This window comes from Hypomesus nipponensis, chromosome 1, assembly GCF_054491055.1.
Source record: "Hypomesus nipponensis isolate SF chromosome 1, ASM5449105v1, whole genome shotgun sequence".
NCBI classification, from domain to species: domain Eukaryota; kingdom Metazoa; phylum Chordata; class Actinopteri; order Osmeriformes; family Osmeridae; genus Hypomesus; species Hypomesus nipponensis.
In genome coordinates this window covers 7,113,801-7,131,904 of record NC_140361.1, presented here as the reverse complement: position 1 = coordinate 7,131,904, position 18,104 = coordinate 7,113,801, and the positions used below count along the sequence as shown (strand labels likewise).

At 47.8% G+C, this 18,104-nt stretch overlaps 4 protein-coding genes across 7 annotated transcripts; 2 read left to right on the top strand and 2 right to left on the bottom strand.

Moving 5' to 3' along the window:
- Positions 1 to 235: 235 nt before the first annotated feature.
- ints5 (integrator complex subunit 5) lies at positions 236 to 3,958 on the bottom strand. Its single transcript, XM_084669719.1, has 2 exons — positions 3,721 to 3,958; positions 236 to 3,495 (listed from the first exon to the last, which is right to left on the bottom strand). The coding sequence occupies exons 1-2, from the start codon at positions 3,792 to 3,794 to the stop codon at positions 537 to 539; spliced, it is 3,033 nt and encodes a 1,010-aa protein (XP_084525845.1). The 5' UTR covers positions 3,795 to 3,958; the 3' UTR covers positions 236 to 536.
- A 207-nt stretch (positions 3,959 to 4,165) lies between these two features.
- Positions 4,166 to 6,526, top strand: LOC146302244 (phospholipase A and acyltransferase 4-like). Its single transcript, XM_084670335.1, has 6 exons — positions 4,166 to 4,301; positions 4,439 to 4,527; positions 4,863 to 4,930; positions 5,096 to 5,204; positions 5,345 to 5,613; positions 5,819 to 6,526. The coding sequence occupies exons 3-6, from the start codon at positions 4,916 to 4,918 to the stop codon at positions 5,939 to 5,941; spliced, it is 516 nt and encodes a 171-aa protein (XP_084526461.1). The 5' UTR covers positions 4,166 to 4,301; positions 4,439 to 4,527; positions 4,863 to 4,915; the 3' UTR covers positions 5,942 to 6,526.
- A 204-nt stretch (positions 6,527 to 6,730) lies between these two features.
- rarres3l (retinoic acid receptor responder 3-like) lies at positions 6,731 to 9,460 on the top strand. Of its 2 annotated transcripts, none has more exons than XM_084670530.1 (5): positions 6,731 to 6,885; positions 8,018 to 8,067; positions 8,181 to 8,289; positions 8,483 to 8,751; positions 8,941 to 9,460. In XM_084670530.1, exons 2-5 carry the CDS (start codon positions 8,053 to 8,055, stop codon positions 9,058 to 9,060), a joined length of 513 nt encoding a protein of 170 aa, XP_084526656.1. In that variant the 5' UTR covers positions 6,731 to 6,885; positions 8,018 to 8,052; the 3' UTR covers positions 9,061 to 9,460. The 2 variants fall into 2 exon arrangements, with proteins under 2 accessions (XP_084526656.1, XP_084526575.1); XM_084670449.1 differs by having other exon boundaries at positions 6,733 to 6,885; positions 7,956 to 8,067.
- A 133-nt stretch (positions 9,461 to 9,593) lies between these two features.
- Positions 9,594 to 17,633, bottom strand: scyl1 (SCY1-like, kinase-like 1). 3 transcript variants are annotated; one of them, XM_084670048.1, is made up of 18 exons: positions 17,388 to 17,633; positions 16,501 to 16,641; positions 15,786 to 15,908; positions 15,436 to 15,659; positions 15,172 to 15,262; positions 14,792 to 14,947; positions 14,475 to 14,633; positions 14,006 to 14,113; positions 13,646 to 13,759; positions 13,309 to 13,464; positions 12,988 to 13,176; positions 12,709 to 12,784; positions 12,359 to 12,562; positions 11,882 to 12,042; positions 11,672 to 11,764; positions 11,249 to 11,545; positions 11,071 to 11,149; positions 9,594 to 10,949 (listed from the first exon to the last, which is right to left on the bottom strand). In XM_084670048.1, the coding sequence occupies exons 1-18, from the start codon at positions 17,493 to 17,495 to the stop codon at positions 10,825 to 10,827; spliced, it is 2,604 nt and encodes an 867-aa protein (XP_084526174.1). In that variant the 5' UTR covers positions 17,496 to 17,633; the 3' UTR covers positions 9,594 to 10,824. The 3 variants fall into 3 exon arrangements, with proteins under 3 accessions (XP_084526174.1, XP_084526258.1, XP_084526337.1); XM_084670132.1 differs by having other exon boundaries at positions 11,894 to 12,042; XM_084670211.1 differs by lacking the exon at positions 17,388 to 17,633 and adding an exon at positions 16,250 to 16,314 and having other exon boundaries at positions 16,501 to 16,586.
- Positions 17,634 to 18,104: the final 471 nt, after the last annotated feature.

Below are 18,104 nucleotides of genomic sequence, written 5' to 3'. Positions count from 1 at the left end.
TATCTTGTTTCGTGTATATCTTTATCTTCTCTGGATCTGACACGTCAGCAAAAAAGCTGCATTTGCAGCCCCCCCCACACACACACACACACACAAAGCTGGAGGAGCACGGGCACACACACACACACAAACACATACACATGGAAAGGTTAGGCCTTATATTGTAGTTGTCTGTGTTGATTATTATATATATTCAATACAAATAAAAAATAAAATAAAAATAAAAATAGGCCCATTTGTCATTATGTGGTCATTTATTGTGACAGTAGCATTTTCACAGTAACTGCAAGTTAGAAAATACTTGTATGTTATAAAACAAAAAACAAGAATGAATAGACACATTTAGGTACAGAACTAGATGAGGCGAGAGCAACAACCAAATACTGAACATTGCAAAGCAACACCCCCACAATTCCCAGTCTTTTACAATCACAACCTTCCTCCTACTTGCATTCACTTACTATCCCTCTATAACTCAGTTTTTTCCCTTCTCTTCAGTTCACTCCCACCCTCCATCTGTTCTTTCCATTTTTCTCTCAGAGTTGAAAGCGCCAGCACAAGTGGCCAAGACGGTCAATGTTTTTATGCAGGACACTATGGATAGGCGCCACATATCTGGCCACATCTCCATCCCGTGAGAAGTCTCTGCAAAACAAGCCCTTCTCCGAGCTGAACACAAACTTCTGGGGCATTGGACCATTGCCCCTCACATACTCCCACACAGCCAGCAGGAGCAGCCTGACCTCAAAGGGCGTCAGGTAAGGGAAAGCCTCATGGACATTGGCCAGTACAGGGGGCAACAGCTGGCCTTCACCCATGCAGGACACCAGCAGACAAGAGGCCTGGAGGTGCCAGGGAGAGTCCACGGCCGAAGCCTCCCGTGAAGCCTCCCAGTGGGCGAGGAGAGTGGCCAGCAGGCCTCGGAGCACCGCTGAACAGTAGCAGAGGGCTGGACGGCCAGCAGCCACAACGTGCAGCAGGGGGAAGAGCACGGGATGGGCCTCGAAACATCGTCGGATGTGGATGTCTCTCTCCACGGTGGTGCGAGCATGCTCCTCCGGCGGCCATGACAGTTCTCCGTTGGCCACGTCTGGGCAGATGTTCTCCACCAGCGTCACGGCAACCACCTTGGCTGCCTCTGCACTGATGGGTGGCGGCTCCTCGGGGTCAGAGGCTGGGTGATGCCCTCCGTTGTTGAGGCTGCCGTTTCCCCCCGACACTCCAGGGGCACTGCAGCACTGAACGGTGACTGCCAGGAGAGTCTGAACATTCTGAATGACCCCGGCTGGGTCAGGATGGGGCTTGGCCGTGCGGACTTTCAGCCCTTTACCAATCACACCGGCATGGAACACTGACCACACGCTGCCGGAGAAGTTGACTGTGGTTCCAAACTTGCAATTGATGTCCAGCAGAGAGGCTCCCAGGTCTTGGGTTGGGGCCAAGGAGACAGGGGTCTCCACACCCATTTCCTCCGTCTGCCCTCCAAACAGGTCTGAATTGCCTTTGTGCAGGGCTCCCTCCACTAGCTGCTGCAGGACACATTTGAGGGTCAGCGAGGAGTAGGCCGCAAGACGAGACAAGAGGCTCACCGAGCAGTTCACCGCCTCTCCCACCTGTCCTCCATCTCTCCCTTTCCCTCCTTCTCCTCTCCGCCGCAGGGCCAGGAAAAAGTGAGTGACGGTGGCCCTGCAGACCAGCAGCAGATGGGCGGGGGCAGCTGCGCGGGGGAGAGGGCTGCAGGACAGGAGCCGCACGGCAGCGTGGGATACCCCAGAGTCCCCGTGAAGGAGCAGTGGGCAGAAGTTGTGGAGGTGTCCTGAGACCGCCGCCCCCACCTGCACCGCCATGGAGGCCTGGGCGCCCCCAGCTCCAGCCCCTCTCCTCTCCTCCTCCTGGCTCTGCATGGCGGACGCCAGGTTGAGCAACAGCTGCCGGAGCTGCCGGGGCCCTAGGGTGTGGGTGTGGATCTGGGCCACACAGCGGGCCACTGCTCCAGGCAGGAGGCCGGGCAGGCAGGCAGAGAGCGGGCTGTGGAGCTGCCAGGCCAGGGCCAGCTCCTCTGGGTTGCGGGCCTGGGTGAGCAGCTGGCAGAGGGCCTCTGTAGCTACACTGGGGCCGCCGTACACGGACAGCAGACACAGCAGCTGGTGCAGCCAGAGATGCCGTTTCCTCTCCAGCCGTAGTGTCTCGGCGCACAGCTCCCCCACGTGGGACTGCAGCTCCTCAAGGAAGGGGACCACGCGGCGGGTCTGGGCAGCGGGCGAGTGGGGGTTGACCTCGGCCCCCTCAGGACGGTTGTAGACCAGCTTGTGGAGGTGCAGGAGGAGCATCTGGAGCAGGCGGTCGCAGGCCTCGCGAACCCCCTCGTTGGGGGAGGGCGTAGGGCCCGAGATGATGACGGACGCAGGGGTGGCGGTGTCGGCCAGGAAGCGTAGGACGCGGGCGCCACCGGCGGGGCTCTGGCTGATGAGGTGGACGGCCAGGCCCAGCATGTTGTCCAGCTCATCCCGGGGCAGGCCCTGGAGCACCACCTGGAGCTGGAGGAGCACGGGCGGCCTCAGAGACTCCACCAGCTCTGCTGACACAGCACCAAGGAGAGACGGCGACAGTGCTGCCAGCTGGAGGAGGAATGGCACTGTGGCCCTGCGGAGCTGGGCAGAGCTCTCCCAGGAGGAGGAGCCGGAGCTGGACATAGGGGGCGGGCTCAAGCTGTCTTGAAACATCCTGAGCAGCTCTCGTCGGATGCTGTCTGAGTGTCGCGCCGCCAGATGGCCGAGGATGCCCACCACAGAGCCGATCTTCGGCACTCGGCTACCCTTATCTGCTCCCCCCTGACCGAGCTTGTCTCCCGGGTAGCCGTGGGAGCAGAAGTCCTTGAGGCCACAAGCTAGCACTCGACTGATGATCGTGCCTGGGAAGGAGGAGCCAATGTGGGCCACCACCCAGTCAAAGTACGGGGAGTGCTGGACCGACGTGTCCAGCAGAGCATCTACGCAGGCGTCTGGGCACCAGGCCAACATGGCCGCCAGGCACTGGGAGTAGGCCTCCATAAGAGAGCGAGTAGCGGCACAGGACATCCACAGCTGCAGCAGCTCGTTGAGACTGGAGGAGTGAGGGGCAGCCCGGCGGCCGGCATGCTTACTGCTCAGCTGGCCCAGCAGGTCAACGGCCCAGGATGACACCAAAGGTGCCCAGGCTCGGGGGTTGAGGCGGATGAACTCTGACAGCACACCATGGACCTCCATGATCACATCCTCCAGGTTGGAGCTGTGGGCGGAGTTGCCGTCTCCCTCCATTTCCAGGTGGTGCAGGAAGGCGGAGACGTGTTCATCATATACGCCTCTCAGGTGCTCAAGCACAGCACCGCGACAAGCGGGGACGGAGCGCAACAGGCGCACGGCACAGCGGGCATGCTCACGAACGCTAAGTTTCCGACCCTGGTTTTGGTCTACTCCACTGATGAAGGACTTGATTTCCAGAGAAAGTTCCTGAGGGCTAAACATATACAAGATAGCAAATGTGGTAGATATATATTAAAAACATAGCAAAAGAAAATACTGCAAAAGCTGAATACTAAGTTAAAATACATTTAGCCCAAGCTCTTGAAATATCATGATGACAGACCTCAACAACAGATGTCGTCACGTCAAGATACATTATTGAAATTTTAACCATGTCATACTGATATTGGACCACTAGTGACTGGGCGATTTTTCTCACCTGAATACATTTTGCGTCGTATGACTGTGAGTCTGCATGGCTTTCATAGTAGTACTACCAAAAACGGTAGACATCGTTTGATTGTTTCACTTTGAAAAGTCACATAAACATCTATTCCCAGCTTACACACAAAAATGTTTCAATATTTTACATTAAATGTCGTGTAGTTTGATTAAACTTCGGACAAAATTGCAGAACGACGGTCCAAAGACGGAAGTCCCGCTTCTTCGATGGTACACTCAGAGCCTTTCTCTGGTACACTTCTTCTTTTGTTATATTCGATGGTAAATGCAAACAGCGAAAGAACACGTCTAATTTCATTACTGCCATCTAGTGGGAACGAACAATTCCACAGTTTACGTCTGGGGGTCGAGGGAAAAAATACATATTATTTGTTTTGAGTTTATGTCCACGATATTATACTCGTAAATTTTAAAAAAATATATACATATATATATTTCATTAAAAAATCACAGGCAAAGTAATTACGTCAACAACAAAAAATATTCAAAGACAACGCCTATTGGTTTGTTGTTGACTTCAAAGCTGCAGTCTCTACTACAGTCAGAACAGAAGCAACGGTAAGAGCAACTACACATGAAAGTCAAAAGCTATACCAATCTCCGATTTATGATTTTCTAATGTGATGAGGCACACACGTTACCCAACCAATCTTTGATTTATGATGTTGTCATTATGTGTTACGTTACCCAACTAGCACTTTCCAGGACGGAGGCTGATGTAAAACAGAAGCTATAGTAGTACAGTACTGTAGCCATAGCTAGCAGGCTGTCACGGGATTATCATGTAAGCAAATATTTATTTTTTATTTTTTTACATTTTGGGGTATTTTGAGTAGAAACACTTGTTCCTATTCCAGTTACTAAATATATCCTCATGAGATAACCAGAGATTGTGTAAATGCTTGAAGATATTTGCCCGTCACATGAGCAGTCTGAGATCACTTTCATTAGAGCAGAGGGCATTTTAAATAATAATACTGGTGATCATGGTTACCATCAGTGCATATTAGTAGTGTTTCTTCCTCTTAAATTAATTTGTCAAAATGGCCTTATAGCAGTCTAAAATTTGCTTCGTTATCAAAAGAGGAGCTTTGGCCTGAGATAATCTCTTACTTACAGTGAACGATTTCGAAATCGAAACCACTGTAGACCAGGAAAACAGAGGAACACTCATGGCCCCAACTTTAGTAAGTTTATGATTTATTGTTAAAATAATCATGTAAAACCGATTTTTGTGAATACATTTAATTAATTCAGTCTGATAAATTAGGATGTCAAAATTTTGGGCACTTAAATAGTTTAACTATTTAAGTGCTATTTTGTAACTTTTTTTTTCCTTCATGTGGCCATAGTATGATGAGAAGCCGGAGCCAGGAGATCTAATTGAGATTGACCGTGGGAACTACCAGCATTGGGCTGTGTACATTGGAGATGGCTTTGTGGTTCACTTGGCACCTCCCTGTAAGTAATCTCTTATCTAAGAGATGCACAAACTGGTCAAGATAAGAATAATCCATAAGCAGTACCTGAATAATTGAGGGAGACAATTGAATTATGAGTGATTCTACCCCTTCCCTCATATCTCTCCTCTCACCCAACAGCTGAAGTCCCGGGGGCGGGGGCTAGCAGCATGATGTCAGTGATGCACGACAAGGCCAAGGTGAAAAAGGAGGAGCTGTGGGATGTAGTGGGGTCTGACAAGTGGTGCATCAACAATATCCTGGATGAGAAGTGTGACCCCAGGCCCGTCGACCTGATCCTGAAAGATGCAAAGGACATGGTGGGAGCAGAGCTTCCCTACTGTGTCTTCAGGGGAAACTGCGAGCACTTTGCAACAGAGCTGAGATATGGGAAGGCAGAGTCTCGCCAGGTAAGGATGCTAAATATACTTAAATAAGGTCAATACGAGACCTGTATCCTAGTAGATTAGGACAGGATGGAGTTCAGAGTGGTTCAAGACTCCAAGCCCTGACTGTTCATCACAGTACTAGTCCATGTCTACTTTACTCAGCAAATCACTTCAGAGAACAAAATCCTAGTAGTTGCAATTTGTTTTTGTGTGTTGTGTGTTCCAGGTGCGTAAGGCTGTGAATGCTGGTGTGGGGATTGGCCTGGCCACTGTGGTTGGCTTTGGGATTGTTGCCCTGGCAGGAGCCTTCTTTGGAAGTGGAAAAAAAGAGAAGAAGGAATATCAGTAACAACCTTTACAATCCACAAGATATGGGAATGCTTTATGAGCAGCTATTCACCAGCATGCCAAATTGATTAATTATTCAAACAGCACTTATAATATACTCCTCTGATTCAATTGATCAATAACTACCTGTTTTTTCGTAGGGGTGGAAGGGGAAATGAATTTAAACTGCTATTAATGAAAAAACACAAAGAATAGGCACTTGGAAAAAGATTGTATGACATATTATTTTTTTTGCCACGTATGAAGGTGCCATTGCCTTGAAGGAAGCGAGCATAAGCTAGGTTGTAGTTCTCGAATTACACTGTACAATATGTACCTTGTAAATTCTAGGCTACATTAAGTTATATTAAGATTGATTATATTGTTGGTCCGCTTAACAAAACTTCAAGATGACATTTTCAAATTGCATCCCTTTGATGCTATTTGTAACTGTTAAACTGTTGTTTGTCATAAAGTGATGTCAAGTTTTCCAAACCGTGTTCCAAAACACTTCAAATTGTAACAGATATGTTTTCTATAATGAAAGTGTGTTAACTGAGAATGCACATTAAATCTTTGGAATAACTGAACAGGTTCAGGTTCAGCATTGGAGTCTTAATCTTATTTGTTAACATTTGCAGTAATTCATAACGCATACTGCGAGTAATTTCATATGTTACTCAATTTAGTATGACTACCATGACAGTCGATAAGAGTCTTCTGGACTAGGGTCTCGTGGCTCATGTCGGTTGACAGGACCGTTCTCAATGACGAGATTGTAAGTGCTGTTCTAAGATCAGTCCCACTGTCCGTGGACAAACAAACCTTCATTTGTCAGAGGCAAGGTTCCACCTCCTCACCGTTACAGCCTACTTCACCCACCAGCCACCTGACTGCAGCCCTCATTTGGCATTAGGCAGGTGATCTTTGACAGCTCGCTGTATGTGGACGTTTCTATTGACTGCGGTAAGCATGACTTAATGAAAGTCACAAAATATACCTATCTCAGATGCTTTGAGTAAATCTTGTCAAGTTGTGTTATCATGAAGGAGCTAACTTATGTTAGCCAGCTATCTAAGATGGCTACGCACTGGAGTTTGAGGTGAATGTAAACAGACTGACCAACTACTGTTAATAGCTAGCAGCCTGTTCTTTGCAACAAACTGTAATGCAAAACTTTTACTGTGCTTTTATATGCAGTGTTTGTACGTCGAAGCATCTGCGAAATGAGTACGGTATAACTGAAAATGCGGTTGTGCAAATGAACCACAGATATCCCAGCTAACACAGTTACGTTGCCCTTACGTTGCCGCAACGTCACTCGTTGACCAAACATACGTTGCCGCAACGTCTTTGGCGACGTTGCGGGACCGTGCATCTGTGGGGCGCCAGTAGGTTGCCGCAACGTCATCTTGTGACGTTGCCAGTCCGTAACCGCAACGTCGTGGCAACGTTATTTTCCGACGTTGCCAGTCCGTAACCGCAACCTCCTAGCAACGTAACTTTCCGACGTTGCCAGTCCGTAACCGCGACCTCCTTGCAACGTTGTTTTGTGACGTTGCCAGTCCGTAACCGCAACGTCGTGGCAACGTTATTTTCCGACGTTGCCAGTCCGTAACCGCAACCTCCTAGCAACGTAATTTTCCGACGTTGCCAGTCCGTAACTGCGACGTTAATTACTAACCTATATTTCTCAGTTCTTTTGCGTATATTGGGGTGGTTCATATGCAGACCTGGTTTGCCTACTGGCAACGTTGCCGCAACGTCATGTGTTAGCTGGGTAGATAGATAGCTTTTGCGCCATGTCTAATGAAAGCTTTGAATGTAATAAAAAGGAAATTACAGTTCAAAGCAGTCAACCTGAAATTCTACAGGCCCAGGAACATCTTAAAGCACATGAACCTTACAAAAAGAGACCTATTTTGTAAAGTGAATGACATTGTCGGCCTACTGAATGTAATCTGTAAACAACACAGAAACAGTCAAATAACACAGTAGTTATGGTTTATTTTTGAGTTTATGGTTTATTTCTTTAGGTGACTTTTCACACCGTTTAGGAAAGAAAAACCTGAAATCTTATGAAAAGTTTCTCATATAGGAAGCAGAGGACTAAAAGCAAATAGAAGAACACCCATGGCTCCAACATTAGTAAGTTTATAAACAATTTGTCAATGACTTGCTTAATGTTATTGAATGAACAATTTAACAACACTGTGCAATTGAGAAAAATGTTTGTTTAATTTTTTTCCATGTGGTCCTAGTATGATGAGAAGCCGGAGCCAGGAGACCTAATTGAGATTGACCGTGGGAACTTTCAGCATTGGGCTGTGTACATTGGAGATGGCTCCGTGGTTCACTTGGCACCTCCCTGTAAAAAATAAATAATAATTGCATCTCTTTTTTGGGCACTCAAATATAGACCAGAATTATCTTTACACAGTACCTGACTAAACTACTAAGTAGACAATTGGATTCTAAGTGATTTTCTACCCCCCTCTCTCTCCATCCTTGGTCTCCCGTTCATCGGTCATCTCCCTATTTCTCTCTTCTGCTCCCCATGCAGCTGAAGGCCCGGGGGCGGGGTCTAGCAGCATGATGTCAGTGATGCACGACAAGGCCAAGGTAAAGAAGGAGGAGCTCTGGGATGTGGTGGGGACCGACAAGTGGAGCATCAACAATATCCTGGATGAGAAATGTGACCCCAGGCCCGTCCACCTGATCCTGAAAGATGCAAAGGACATGGTGGGAGCAGAACTTCCCTTCTGTGTCTTCAGGGGAAACTGCGAGCACTTTGCAACAGAGCTGAGATACGGGAAGGCAGAGTCTCGCCAGGTGGGTGTGCTTTACATGTACATTAAAGGGTTTTGTTATAAGCTTCGATCGTTCTAGTTTTGAAGGTAAGGCTTAGGTCAAGAAAAGTTTGTCATCACAGTACTGATCCAGGTTCACTACACTAATCTTGTCTTTGAACTTGTATTATGTACAAGCTTTTGCAATTAGTTTTTTGGGTGTATATTCCAGGTGCGGACGGCCGTGCAGGTTGGTGTGGGGCTTGGTGTGGCTGCTGTGGTTGGATTAGGCATTGCTGCTTTGGCTTCAGCCATCTTTAGTGGTGGGAAGAAGGAGAAGTCAAATAAATGATAATGATATCAACCACAAACGATAATGTGCTTTTTTTCCCCTCATCTGCAAGCCTCAGCACCTAATGTGGAAGGAGCAAGGTATAACCATACAATGCCCAGTTCTAAAACTGTTCTATTAAGCATTATCCTTTTGAAGTGAACAAAAATGCTTCTCACTGCACTACTGTTACATTACTGCTGGCCATCACTGTTTTACTCACCTGTGCGTAGTTTTCCAAACATTATTCCCAAACTCTTGAAATTGATTTACGTGTAATACATGAAGCACTTGATTTCGTATATTAGCTGGCAGGGATTGCAATGTAAATCTTTTGATTGAATGACTGAACATGATGGCAGTTGATTAACATGAGTTGATTTAACTGTTACTTTTCAAATAAATATTGTACCATGTGTCACTAGATGTTTTGTCATTTTGAAATGTGTTTTGGGTGAAAAACTCCATTGACCCTAACCCTAAATTAGGTGGAATTGTATTAACTTGAACATGTTAAATTCTAACAATCAGAAACTGTGGGCAGTAGCTTACTCCTCTGTTTGCCTTTTAGTCACTTAATTTTGTTGGCATAGTTTATTTTTCTTTTGGAGTTTACATTGTACACAAGTTTCCCCAACTTTACAAAATAATGCATCCGTTCCCCCACTGTCTATTTATTTTGTCACCGAACAAAACTTCTAAATAAAACCTCTCAATCTGCAACATAAACAGCATACAGTTTATCACCTGGCTACTGCCACCCCTGAACAGTGCTGCCATCAAAGAAAGGCACAAATAAAGACCAATGGAAATAACTTGACGTTACCCACCCCCGCATACAACCATCCTCACAAAGAATCACGGTGCTGAATTTGTATGACTGATAAGATTGTGACTTGAATCCATACAGGAAGGGATGTTTGTGTCTTCTTTGAAATGAAGCATGATGATGAAGCATGACGTAACACCCCATTGCTTGTGAATGGGTCCAGGTGTGTAATTCTGTAGATCCATTCTAAAAACAGACACCATCACTGACCCTCTTAGGGAGGTACAATAGTAAACTGATTGGTAGCTGTGTTCACACATACAGTTCCACCCATGCACAGACTTGTATTAGTCTTCATCTGTCATTGGTTGCCCTAAAACATTCATAACCCATTCTGTGTGTAGTATGTGAATGTAATTAATTGAACATTCGGCATCTACCCACTTATATTCCTATACTGGGATATATATATATATATGTGTGTATATATATATATGTTCATCTTTAAAAACAAACTTTTGATTCTAGGTTGTTTTCAGACAAATGTGCATATGTACACTTTACAATGTCAACATTATGGTGGGTTTATCTAAAAACAGATGAGCAATGTGTGATCAATATCCAGAACAGTCCTCTTGATCTGGCCTCGTGGCACGTGTCGCCAGGTCAAACACAGGACTGCATTCACCTTGAGTCTAAGTGCTGTTCTGAGATCAGGCCTCCCTCCCATCTGTGTAATCTCATGACAAAGAACTGATCCCAGATATGCACTGCTACTCAAACTTTGTGAATACAGGGACACGATTCAGCCTCTTCTTTAAGCCAGGGTGCACTTAGTAGCACCATGTGGCAAGGTCCATATCGTTCACATCCTCCTGACCCTCTCCCCATGTTTGTCCTGTCTACTCCCTTTCATGATGGAATGTAGCACCTTCCATACATCCCCACTCCTTGAGGAAGAGTTAAGGTCAAAGTCTTTATCGCTCCATGTTCCTTCCTTCCTCGCCTCATAATCCTCAGTCAATTTTCCGCGCCCCCAGTTTGAGGGGACCTTTGACCGCCTTGCGCTCTGCACGCTTGGCTTCCAACTCTTTCCTTCGCTCCTCGCGTTTCTTCTTGGCCAGCTCAGCCTTGCTTAGGCCTGTGGAGACGAAAACACAAAGACTCGTCACTTTCTTCCCCCCCCCCCCCTCCGAGTACATCTCAGAATAAGAACATATATCTAACCCTCATTAATCTAACTGAATCCCTGAGGGACTCACCCTGCGCCCCGTCCACCGACTCCCAGCTCTCCTCTGTGCCCCAGTCTCCCGAGGCATCTGCCCCCCAGCTACCCCCAGCCTAGTGGAGAACACAGCACACACATGGATACAGTTCTTAAAAAAAGTGAACAAATGGCGCTGGTATGCCTCCCAGGCCCATCCCTGCCCAGCTCCTCACCGTGGCTGTGGGCGCGGCTCTCTGCGACACGCTGGCGAAGGGGTCGCTGTGACCGGACCCTTTACTGCTGTCCCAGTCATACTCGCTGGCTAGCCGCACCCCCTCTGGCAGGACGTTCTTGCTGCCTGGGGCGCTGGCCTCCTCCTCCCAGTCGTGGCCCCACCCCTCCTCGCCTGGCGAACTCTGACCTTGCCCGTCAGCCTCCTTCTCGTTGGACCAGCTGTCGTCAGCATCCCAGCCAGAGCTGCTCCAATCTGCGCTCGGCTTTTTCATGGCGGAAGAGGAAATTCCAGCCACCTGGAAGGCAAGGGAAGTACACAAAAAGTTGCGGTGAAATAAATGCATGACTAATCAATAAATAATTTGCATTCCGCTTCAAAGAATATAACCTGTAGGGACCCAGAACAAAAGACAACAACATACTGCTCTCTCGTTGGCCTTCTTTTTGACTGTTGACACTCCCGACCAGTCAGAGGAATTCCAATCATCTGGGTCTGCCGGAACCTTTTCTGGTTCCTGTCAGTTTGAAAGAGAGAGACAAGAGGCCGGTGGAATCATCGCTTTAGAGGGACACGCCTCTGGAACCTGAATGTTACTTTCCAATGTTACTGAACTATCAGGGCCAACCTGTACCTCAGTCCTCACCTCCAGACTGCCCCAGTCCTCCTCATCATCCCACCGGTCTCCAATTGGCTCCTCTTCTTTGACTGTTGCAGCAGGAGGGTCTGATTGGTTGCCACTGTTAAAGGCAGCATTTGGGGTCATGGAAGACTGTGGTGGTTTAGCCTCTGGCTCTATGAAAGGGAAACAACAGATTTAGAATAGGGTCTCAATACTAGACAGACAGCACTACAGACCTGCACTTCAGTTCTGTACTATAGTAGTTAAACAGCAAAGTACAACAGTTTGTAAAAAATACAAACATATATCATACTGCCAAGTTAATGGAAGGTAACAATAGAGCAAAGGTTCTGTAATGGTACAAGTCTACAACATGTCCTTATGTTGTAGCTACTGCAAGATGTCAAACTAAGTACCAGAGCTGTGCTACTCCAGAGGGACTGAGATATGGCTGAGACAAGGCCTCTGGGTCCCAGCTCCGGTCCTCACCTGCAGGTTGGGGGGCTGTGTCTGTGTTGGGGCTCCCTGTGCGAGGGGTGCTGGTGGGGCCACCATCTGTTACCAGGGCCCCTCCCTCTGTTCCCGGAGCGTTACGGATCAGCTTGGAGGTCAGCGACGACACGCCGGTCACCGCCCATCCTGCCCAGCTGGTTGCCGCCCCTGTTGGCTGCGCCGATGACATCACATCCTTTTCTATAAAAGGGGAGGGAGGGAGAGGTAGAATTACAAAGATTAAAAGGACTAAGGATTGTGTCTTGCATTCTAATACTAAAATGGAGAGTATTGGGTGTGTGAATGTGTGACCAGGCTGTTACCAAGCGTGTGTGTGTAATACAGACCTATCTCTGCCAGTTTGGTTGGGTCTTCAGACACTGCCTCCAGCTTGGTCAGGAAGCTTCGAATGGCCTTAAATGCCTAGAGGAAGGTGGAATGCGAGAAAGCGAGAAAAATAAGAAATAAAAGGTGAGGTGAGCAGGAATGCAGAGGGAAAGGGACAGTGATTGGTCTGACAGGTATTGGGCAGGAGGGTTGTGGGGGTGGTTAAGGGATGATGGTCGGGGGTGGTGACAGGGGCAGTGTTTAAGGGTTCGAGGGGGTGTTGGGGCGGTCCTTCTCACCTGCTCCCTGACGCTCTTGTCAGGGTCAACGGTGAGGGTGCAGAGTGTGGGCAGGACGCGTGCCGCGCTCTCCATCACGCTGTAGAAGTTGTGCGTGGCGGCGAAGCCCAGCACGCCGGCCGCCCGCGACGCAGGGAAAGGGTCCTTGGTGGCCCGAGAAAAGGCCGAGATCAGCACGCGCTGCCGCGTCTACACAGCAGAGGAGAGACGGATGAGAGGAATGAAAAGAGAGGAGTGGAAGGGTGGAGAAAAATATATGGAGAGAAAGAAAGGGATGGATTGACAGAGATATAAAATCTTTGTTGCAGCAGGTGTAGTTACCCCGGCGTTAAGGTAGGGGGCGATCTTGCCCAGGCATACAGTGGTGTTGCAGCGGATGGGGCCCTGCTCGTCTCTGGCCTGAAGTCGGGCAAAGTGCCTCATCAGTTCCTGGTTCAGGTTGGCCTCGTTCAGCTTAGGGGCCAACAGCAGCATGGACTGGACAGAGAGAAAGATAACATCTCTATTAAAGCTGCTGGGAGTCGAGAACTCATTGTTGGCCAGATGGCCTTGTATCGGTATTAGAAAGCAAGTAATGCTTAGATGTAGCTGTATACATAGATTATGATGTGTGAGTACAGTGGTTTAGCCAAACTATTGCACAGGAACAGATTCATACCTTGACTGTCTGTTCCCTGATGGCAGGGTTGGTGTCTGTGAAGCCATGAACAACATGAGGAAAGATCTGGGAATTGACTGCCGCCTCGTTCAGATACTGGATAAACTGTTCCATCTGAGAATACAGGGACAGAGGGGAAAGGGCAGTCAATGGAGAAGGAGGCAGGAAGAGAGGAAATTGAGAGGAAAGAAATATAGAGAAAGAGAGAGAAAGACGCAAGCCGAAGGAGGGTCAGACAGAGTAAGAGACGACCAGGAAATGCAGGAGAGCATTATTACTACTTTAGCAGCCTGTCTCCATGTTCCTGGCTACACGGTCACTGGAAGGTCCGCCATAGCGCAGCGGCCCCAGGGACAGTACCTGCTGCAGCAGCCGAATCCTCATGGCCCGGTCCGTGGAGGAAAACATCTTCACAATGACAGGGATGATTTTCTGCTGGTACTCGTCCGCTGACAAGAACTTCCCCACCTGGGAGAGACAGAAGCGGGGAGAAGATGAAGTGAAGGAGCATGGGAGACCAGTCAGCGGCTGTAATGGTTCGCTATTCCCAGGCCATCTATCTCATACATATTTGTTGATAGTCTGTACAGTTCCTAAACAAATGACTTAGCCATTATTCAAATGCCCTCCCCCTTAGAGTGCGAATTCTACAATGACAATCGGGGGTGTCAACTTCTTCTCCAGGGCATGTATCGACACCTCCGACCTGTTGTTTTTACCTTTTTTGGGGGAGGGGTCCAAGTCTTAATTAGGGGGGTCAGACTCCCCCCAAACCCCCCTGTAATTCGCATGGAGTGGCAGTGTGTGTACGTGTGTGAGAAGGGCTTACCTTGAAGAGCGGGGTGAGGACCACGGAGCCGGCGTTGCCAAACTCGAAGGCGGTGAGCAGCTGTGGCAGCACCTTGTGTTTGCAGAAGTCCTCCGGGAACGAGTCCAGGTTTTCACTCAGGTCCTGGAAGAACTGCTGCTTCTCCGCTGGCTCTTTGATCTGGAAATACACATACACACACAGTAAGCAAACATTCACATACACACGCAAGCAGCCTCTCGCAGAGTATCTATATAAGGGCATGCCTGCATGGGATTTATGGTATGCATCCATGGGGAGGGGCTGCGGGGGAGGGGTTGAGGTCTTTCTTTCCATACCTGGATCTCCTCCAGAAAGAGGTTGCTCTCCACAAAGCTGTTGCTGAGGAAGCCACCGGGGGAGCGACAGTTCTGGAGGAAGCGGGAGGGGTTGGGCCGGGCCCGGGGGTTAGCCCCCACCAGCTCACAGTAGTGGGGAACCAGAGACTTGGGGACCTGCACTCATGAGTGGGAACATCAGATGAGTATCTCACATGATCTCCCTTTCGCCGAATCTCATGAGCACATTTCGTGCTAGACCGTGTTTGTGTGTTTCAGACAGAAAGTGACAGAAGGAGACACATAAAAATTATCTGATGAAATGAGCTGTACAGAATGGGGAGCTGTGTCTGGCGGTTGTTGAAAGGGGTTACTAGGGTTACTAGGATAGGGTGTTGTACCTTTCCCAGGGAGCGCAGGGAGGAGGCTCGGGGCAGCGGTCCATTGAACACCTCCCAGATCAAGCAGCCCAGCCGCCAAACGTCCCCTGCCCTGGAAGTCACATGGAGCAAAGGTCAAGCAGACTGAACTGTACCAGGGTAATGCTCAATATAAATATGGTCCAAAATGAATGGTGTGAAGTTATTTGTAAATTGAGGAATAAACCTCTGTAGTAAATGACAGATTACCGACACTCTGTAGTATAAAACATCTCTCCCTCTCACCATTTTTCACCACCATTGTTGGGCGATTCAGGGGGGTCGTATTTCTCCATGTCGGGTTGAACTGTCTTCGGGTGTGGAAGTGCGGAGGAGCCGTCTCCCTGCTCCGGGGTCATGTGGTCCAGCCCGCCCAGCTTCCACTCGCCGGCCCGATCCACAAACACTGCCCACATCCCCAAGTTGTTGTGGAGCAGATGGCAGTCGTTCACCAGGAAGCTCAGCGCTTTCTACGAGGGGAACGACAGTTTATCAATGTGGGTTAAAGAGAGAGTGGCGTGAGATGGTGAGAATGCAAGATGCATCAAGTAGCAAAAGATGGTTTAATTCTCCCCCCCACCCTCCCATTCACTGACCACAATCTGATGGAGCCCCCAGGACACCTCCAGCTCCCCAGAGCCTCCCCTCTCGGCCTGGGCCTTGAGGTGGGCTGCCAGGGGAGTCACCTGCTCCGTCACCAGGTAGAGGCTCTTCTCGGTCTGCAAGGCAATTGTAACACAGCATTAATGCTTTGTGTTACTGCATCACTGGCTTCCTCTCTCATTTGACAATCTATGGCAGCTCCAGTATAATAAATACTGCTTTACCAAGATCAGACACTGTTAATACAGGTCAGTTTATGATTTTTTCTGGGTTGGCCTCCTTTCAACCTTCACTATGTGAAAGATCAACACCCTTTTGGTAATTTGCACATGGAGGAGCAGAGAGGGGATATAGCCAAGAAGGAAACACAGACGAGACAGCTGGAAAAGGAATTGAATTGTATTTGTGTGGGGATTATGAGGTGGCTGACACCACAAAGACACTACTGCATCCTCACTTGATGGTGGAGGACAGTAGGGATGGGGAGCTAGCTGTTGTAGTTTTTGACATACTCACCTCAATCTGCGCAAACAAATGCAGAAAGAAAAATACATGGGGAACACTGAGATGAAGGTGACAGAAACATACTTGGTCTGATTCAAATTTACTTTTGATTCATGTATGATCTAATATTTGCTGTATAGGTCATTAAACTCAGCGGTCTGATACTTGATGAGCTACCACCATAATACAGGTCCACACACACACCTCTAGTCCATCCACATAGGCCAGGATGTTGGGGTGCCGGAGGGTCTTCATTCGTTTGAAAGCTGACTTGGCTAGCTGGGTTTGTTCCTCTGTACCCTGGGAAACTTCATAGACGAACACTGACACTGGCTCCCCACCGGTCTGGAGAAAGCGGAGGGGGGGGGGGTTCATTGTTTGTGTCAATTACATCACCTTACAGCCCAAACTCTTAAATACACCGACAATACACAGTGCACACTTCATGGTGACAACAACATTTCTTCTTCAAAGTACGAACACATGGTATGTTCAGAAAAATAAGATACAGATACTGTTAACACGATGCTTCGTAGTAACATGTAGACAAAGCTCGCTGTCCATATTAAGAAGGATGAATGCTCGACAGTTTGGTTGTTAATTAGCATCTACATAGAGATGGTCTAGCAGCTAGTCTACATGTATGCGTAACGCAAGTTACGGCCTAGGGGATTGGATACATTCCATGGTGGAGTCCATGGTTTAAAAGCTTGTCAAAAGCATTAAGTCAATAAGTGGTGGCTAGCTAGTAGTGGCTACAACTGGTACACATTGACGTGGCGAGAAATACGTGGCTATCTTGCATGCAAGCTACAACAGCTTCCGTAATCAAATATAACTTTTTTAAAATGTTACAAACTAGCTTCATATGTTATGAAGAGGCGGTTCGCTAGGTAGTTTTACTTTGTACCTTTAACAAAAATGTGTCTCACAACGACCTGACTTGCACATATCGAAGACTGCGATGATGGTTAGCTAGCCTAGTAGGTAAATGGATAGCTAGCTTCATGCTAGTGCTAGCCGTAGTCTTCATACTAACTAAACTGATAGAGCAAAGGCCTTGGTAGAAGCAGCGTCATTCCGGACCTCACCTTTCGCTTTCCCCGGTGGAGAGTCCATATCCCGGAGGATTCTTGTGTGTCGGGCAAAATTTCATAATTGAAGTCTTTGACAGGATCCCTAGCAAAAAAGGACCACATCTCTCCTTTCTTTCTGCCTCATGAAGCACACAGCTATTATCGCGAAATCTGGTGGTAGAGATTCTAGCTGCTGGCTAATGCAGCTAAGCAAGCTACTGTACTGGTACTGCAACAAACATCACACAACTTGTTTCGCCGGTAGAGGGAGCCCGAATGTTTTCCTTCTGTAATAATTCTACGATATGGCTTGCCTAGTGTACTTCTCATACCGGTGTTAATGATGATAGTCACCCAATGGATGGCTTGTCCTCAGGCCTGTTGATTTTCATGTGTTGCAGATGTACCACGGTATCATTTACATAAACTGTAGAGTTCCTATGATTCAGTTATGGTTGAAACACGTAGTGTATTTTGATTGTTGTACCACCATCTTACTCAAAGGTGAACTATTTGGGAGGCCTTCCACAATTTATTTCGGTATGTGATGTATAGTATATAACATTAAACCTCGTTAAGTAAAGGCAAGATGTATAAAATAAATGTAGCTTTGACACGTAACCACAGTTTGAAGGCAAGTTTTATTCACTCAGATGCATGTATTGGATCACCAAAAGTAACATTAGTTGTGCAACATTCTTATACGAGTTGTTCAAGGTTTAATTATCCATC

Bases quoted from the DNA above. Each gene is read 5' to 3' on its own strand.
- ints5 (XM_084669719.1), bottom strand. From the start codon at position 3,794: ATGTCTACCGTTTTTGGTAGTACTACTATGAAAGCCATGCAGACTCAC. The intron at 3,496-3,720 runs GTGAGAAAAATC...GTATATGTTTAG, and splicing joins ACGACGCAAAATGTATTCAG to CCCTCAGGAACTTTCTCTGG.
- LOC146302244 (XM_084670335.1), top strand. The intron at 5,205-5,344 runs GTAAGTAATCTC...CTCACCCAACAG, and splicing joins GGTTCACTTGGCACCTCCCT to CTGAAGTCCCGGGGGCGGGG. The intron at 5,614-5,818 runs GTAAGGATGCTA...TGTGTGTTCCAG, and splicing joins GGAAGGCAGAGTCTCGCCAG to GTGCGTAAGGCTGTGAATGC.
- rarres3l (XM_084670530.1), top strand. The intron at 8,290-8,482 runs GTAAAAAATAAA...CTCCCCATGCAG, and splicing joins GGTTCACTTGGCACCTCCCT to CTGAAGGCCCGGGGGCGGGG. The intron at 8,752-8,940 runs GTGGGTGTGCTT...TGTATATTCCAG, and splicing joins GGAAGGCAGAGTCTCGCCAG to GTGCGGACGGCCGTGCAGGT.
- scyl1 (XM_084670048.1), bottom strand. From the start codon at position 17,495: ATGTGGTCCTTTTTTGCTAGGGATCCTGTCAAAGACTTCAATTATGAA. The intron at 16,642-17,387 runs GTGAGGTCCGGA...CGCTTTCTCCAG, and splicing joins TCCACCGGGGAAAGCGAAAG to ACCGGTGGGGAGCCAGTGTC. The intron at 12,785-12,987 runs GTGAGAAGGACC...ACCTTCCTCTAG, and splicing joins ACAAGAGCGTCAGGGAGCAG to GCATTTAAGGCCATTCGAAG.